The sequence below is a fragment of the Chaetura pelagica genome, unplaced genomic scaffold (genome assembly GCF_000747805.2).
Source record: "Chaetura pelagica isolate M959 unplaced genomic scaffold, ChaPel_1.0 scaffold114, whole genome shotgun sequence".
NCBI classification, from domain to species: domain Eukaryota; kingdom Metazoa; phylum Chordata; class Aves; order Apodiformes; family Apodidae; genus Chaetura; species Chaetura pelagica.
Window position 1 is genome coordinate 230,269 of NW_009952968.1, and position 5,238 is coordinate 235,506.

Below are 5,238 nucleotides of genomic sequence, written 5' to 3' on the forward strand. Positions count from 1 at the left end.
CTCCCCCCCCCCCAGCAACGAGAGCACAGACCCCGCCTCCGAGATCGGCAGCGCCTTCAACTCCCCGCTGCGCTCTCCCATCCGCTCGGCCAACCCCACCCGCCCCTCCAGCCCCGTCACCTCCCACATCTCCAAGGTGCTCTTTGGGGAGGAGGATGGGCTGCTGCGTGTCGACTGCATGCGCTACAACCGGGCTGTCCGGGACCTGGGGCCCATCATCAGCACTGGGCTGCTGCACCTCACCGAGGATGGTGTGTTCTGCCCACTGGCTGTTGCAGGTAGGTGCCTGCTGGCTTTTGGGGGGGGTGGCATCTCTCCTGTGGTGACAGGGTGGTGTCCTTTGACTTTGGGAGTGGATACTGGTCCTTGGAAATGGCTCCTTATGCTTCCTTCCCCTGTGTGCAGATGGGGGGAAAAGCTCCACCTCTTCCATCAAACCTGGTGAAGAGGCCCCGGTCGCAATCAAACTGGAGGAGAAGGAGGGCAGTGAGGGCAGTGACAGCAAAGAGAAGGTGGGACTTGGCAGGACCAGTGATCACCCTGGGGGGGAAAAGTATTCTCCCAAGGTGAGTTTTGTGCTGTGACAGCCCTGGGAACGTGGAGCTCCCTGGGCTCACCCAGAGACGCAGCAGCGCTGGCAGTGACTGATCCGCATGTGCACGCTGTCCCACTCGCGTGTCGCCGCAGCTGTGCCTCCCGCACAGGGCACTGTAGGTTTTGTGCCTTGCGTCGTCTTGGGGACATTTGCCATGGCAGTGGGAAGAGCTGCTGCCTCCCACAGTTGCCACATCAGGTGTGCTGTGCTCTCCTTTGGGCCAGGGGCTGGTGGGACCCCACACTCCCAATCCTGGCCTGCTGGTAACTTCACTGTGTGTGCCCTCAGCCAGAGGCAGGACAGGCTCAGGCAGCACAAATGCATCAAGGGCTTCTGGAGGAGAGCTGGCTAGAAACTCTTTTCATCAAAAGTAAAGTCTTCAAATCAGATTATTGAGAAGAACCAGGGCCTGGGTATTCCTCAGGCATGTACACAACTCTTCACCCTGTCCCAGAGACCTTGGGCATAGCTGTACTGCCAGCTGATTCATCACCCTCTAACTCTGAAATTCTCTACAATTAACTTTTTTGTCCCCCCCGACAAGTGTTTTTGCTTTGATGAATCTTCCCTTTCCCAGTGCAGAAAAGAACACCCACCAGCTCACCCTGCTAGCTCCTGGGCTGTGGCACAGTGGTCCATCTGCTCACGTTTGCTCTGCTCTTTATCCTGGCAGGAGCTGCTGGCGCTGCTGAAGTGCGTGGAGGCAGAGATTGCGAACTACGAGGCCTGCCTGAAGGAAGAGGTGGAGAAGAGGAAGAAATTCAAGGTGTGTTTGTTGAGGACTTCGTGTTTCCAATTTAACTCCCTGAAAGGCTTCTGTCTAGGGTGCCTTTATGTCGAAGTGGAGGGAGGGTAGGTCAGCTGGGAATGGCCATGGGTCCCTTTCGGTTACCAAACGGCCCTATGGGGCAGAGTTCCTACCAGGAGAGATGGAACCTCTAGAGCAGCACTAAGGAGCTGGGTGATGATAGTGGAGTGCTGCAGCACTTCCAGGAGGAAGGGGGCAGCCTCTGCCCGAAGGCCTGGCAGGATTCCTGTCCTGCCCACTCTCACTTCTTCCCAGCTGCCCCTTGTGGGAAATGCTGGCATCTGAATTGGGATGGAGACTGTCCCAATTCTGCACTGGCTTTGGAGCAGGGTCCCTTCCTGCTCTGGTCTCCTTGAACAGGCATGCCAGTTCTTTGCCCCCCCGTTGAGCCTTGAGCTCTCCTTTCTGCCTGTCACCAGTTTGTGGATTGTTTTGTGGATTTGTCATCTCTTTGTAGATCGATGACCAGAGGAGAACCCACAATTACGACGAGTTCATCTGTACCTTCATCTCCATGCTGGCCCAGGAAGGTGAGCCATACTGTGGGGCCAAGGGGACAGTGTGGAGTTTAGATTTAGCTGGGGGAGCTAGGGAAGGCCACCCAACCCTGCTCTTTGCTTCTGCCAAGCCTGGGGCACAGGGCAGTGCCCTGTCTGGGGAGCCACACATCTGTGTCCTGCTGATTTCCGACTCCCAGGAGGAGTCCACTGATGGGTTTTGAGAGAGGGAGGGCTGCACTCTGGCAGGGGCAGTACCAACACTCCAGTGTGGGGCATGTGTGCCTGCTCTCCCCCTGCAGGCATGCTGGCCAGCCTGGTGGAGCAGAACATCTCAGTCCGCAGGCGGCAGGGAGTCAGCATCGGCCGCCTGCACAAGCAGAGGAAGCCAGACCGCCGGAAACGCTCCCGCCCCTACAAAGCCAAGCGTCAGTAGCCTGGGGGTCGAGACTGTGAGGAGAAGCAGCTGGATTTTGTGGCACTGGGCAGGGGCATTTGGATCTATGATACCCTTTGCCCAAGGAAGGGGGACCACAGCAACAAGCCCTCGGCCAAGGTGGAGCCTGTGGACAAAAAGAAATTGGGCTTTTCTCTGAGCCCAAGTTGTGACAGGTGAGGACATGTTGTCCTGAGGGCAGTGCCTGCAGCTGAAGGCAAGTCAGAGTGCCCGGCTGCCTTACTGTGCCGTGGCAGCACCTGGATGCTGTGGGCCTGTGTCTTGGTGCTGTGGCTGAAGACTGTGGCAGGAGGGGAAGAGCCACCCAGCTGGGGACAGGTCTGGCATTGCGGGATCACCAGCGATGCCAACACAAGGCTGTGCTGGCCACAGCTGGCTGGGGCTTGTGTCCTCCTGCATCCAGGCCTCCAGCTCAGTACTTGTCCAGGACCTTTGTGTTTTCTATCTCTGTCCCCCAAAGTTATGTTTGTTTCTGACCCACTGTTCTGGTTTAATAGTCACGGTGAAACACAAACCACAGGTCAGGATTTCTCCCTATTGCCCCCGCTCCACCCTTCCAAGGGAAGAGAAAAGGGGAATAGGAAGAGGAACTTAAAGCTGAGCTGTGTGCCCAGGCCTCTGTGGTGGTGCTGGGGGTGGTGAGTGGCTTTGCTGCCTCCCTAGGGACCAGCCGTGTGGCCCTGGCAGTGCCTCTGGGTCATGCAGGTTTGCTCTGGTTCCCAGAGAAACCCCATGAATTGTGAGCAGGGTTCACTGCTGCTGGGCACAGCCTGGACATTGGATGTGGAGTCACTTGGTGCCCCTGGCAAAGTGTGAGGAGAGGTGGACCTGCCTGCCTCTCCCCTGCCACCTCCACCAGCCAATGTCTTCTGCGTGTCCCCAGTGGCCCAGCAGAAATCTCAGAAGCCAGAGGTTGGCTCCTGAGGGGACAAGGGGAGCCGACACAGGAAAGGACTGAATTTTGCAAATGTGCAAATTTGTACAGATATCGATTATGTAATGGAACTTTTTTTTGTATTTGTTGAAGGGGAGAAAATCCTTCTGTCTTTTGCTGTGTCCAATATCAAGTACTGTAAATAATGGGTCTGTCTGAAAGAATAAAGCTATTCTGTACCAGCCATCCAAGGGAGAGGTGTGTGGGCAGGGAGGGAGAGGTGTGTGGGAAGGGAGGGGGGGGGGGGTGGAGCAGGGAGTAGTACCAAGGGGTCATGTTATCCCTACTGCCAGCTCTTTTCTGGTGCTAAAAATGGGAGGTCACTGTGGGGACTGTAACAGCACCAGGTGAATGTGATGATGGTGCTGTCAAACTCAATTTATTGACACAGTTCAGGGGCAGGAGAGGGGGAGCAGCTGCCTGCTCTGGCTCAGGCCCTCAGCTGAGATGAGTTCCTGGGCTGACTAGAAGTCCAGGGCACAGATCTCCACTGTAATCACATAGTTGGTGGAGTGGTCTGTTGACAGTGTGCCTGTAAGGGGGGAAGCAGGGGCTGGAGGCTGGTACTGCAGCCCAGGCTGTCACATGCTGACTGGGGAGTCCTGCATGAGTGACCCCATGAGAGACGCCTTGTCCCATCCCCGTGCTAGGTGCTGTGGAAACAGGCCTGGGTATTTTCAGGTGTGCTCTTGAGGAGAGCCTGGCCAGTGCAGCTATTGCCTGGCTGCTCCATCTCCACAACCACAGCAGGAGAAACCTTTTTCTCCTTGGACAGTGTCAACCAACTGCTTCACCCCATGCCAGTGTGTGGCCTGAGGAACTCCTGCAGCATCTCCTGGCTGCCCTTCCTAGCTGCTTCTACACTCTCACTTCTGGAACCCTGCCTTTGGGGCACCTATCAGCACGAGTGAGTCCTGTAGATGGGGCACAGGTAGGTGCTGGTGGCTGGGGACAGGACACAGCCAGATGATGCCCACCTCTGTGTTAAGCTCCCTGGGCACGCTGTCGCCAGCTGAAGCGCAGCAGGGTGCCTGTGGGAGCCCTGGGGGAACAGGACCTTGTGCCCCAGCTGCTGACAGTTGCCCAGAGCCCAGGAATTCATCCAGCCTGGGGCTGGGGACAATCACAAGCTGCACTAGGCAGTAGATGTCTCCCTGCCAGGGGAGCAGGAGCCAGCTCCATGTGAGAATGCCCAGTCCAGCTGTGGTGGTTGATGACCCCTTCCTGTGGTTGGGGTGAGCTCCTGCCAGCAGCTGGGCCGGCTGGGACACATACCTTGGCATTCCACAACTCAGGGACAGCATTGTTGTTGGGGACAAGCTGCTGGCCATCAGCTCCAGCTGAGAGGACATCACCAGGCCCTTCAGAGCTCTCAGCAAATCCTTCAGTGTTTGAGCAATGGGGGCTGTTGTACCTACAGAGAAAAAAGAGGGAGCAGAGCAAGTTAGGGCTCACCTCTGTTTGGAGAGGGTCTGGATCCCAGTACAAGTGAAGCCCCTCCATGTAACCCCATTCCTCTTTAACAGGGGGTCTCAGCATGCCAGCATGGCTGGTATCCAGCAGGCAGGGTGGCTCACCTTCACACCCAGCTCTGGTGCATGGTACACCTCTCATTGAGCTGCTTCAGCTCCCTGGAGCAGCAAGGTGTTCTTGCTCGGGTGTTTTTTTGCTATTGCAAGTTTAATCCATGTCACCAGGCACTAGAAACAGCTCAGTGAGGCACCGGGAAAAAGGGGGGGAAAGAAGAGAACCCCTTTCAAAAAGCCCCTTGCAGAGCCCCACAATGGTAACTCGGAACTTGTTTGCCTGCAAAGTGAGAGCAGGTGGGCAAGAAAGCCCTGGGGAGCAAACCAGGAGCAGCTTCCTGAGCCTCCCACCTGACCCGTCAAAAGGGCAGTGGGCGGCCCTCTGGAGGGAGGGAAGAGGTGGTGGTCTGTCCCGAGCACT

The 5,238-nt window shown here is 56.8% G+C and overlaps 1 protein-coding gene across 1 annotated transcript in view; it reads left to right on the top strand.

The window, feature by feature from the left end:
* The window catches only part of BAP1 (BRCA1 associated protein-1 (ubiquitin carboxy-terminal hydrolase)), a 9,069-nt gene extending 6,567 nt beyond the window's left edge, over window positions 1-2,502 (top strand). Inside the window, exons 14-18 of the mRNA XM_009995829.1 lie at window positions 9-278; window positions 406-566; window positions 1,269-1,361; window positions 1,861-1,933; window positions 2,203-2,502. Of these exons, the coding sequence (XP_009994131.1) occupies window positions 9-278; window positions 406-566; window positions 1,269-1,361; window positions 1,861-1,933; window positions 2,203-2,336 (731 nt within the window). The 3' untranslated portion in view covers window positions 2,337-2,502. The remainder of the gene's footprint in view (window positions 1-8; window positions 279-405; window positions 567-1,268; window positions 1,362-1,860; window positions 1,934-2,202) is intronic.
* Window positions 2,503-5,238: the final 2,736 nt, after the last annotated feature.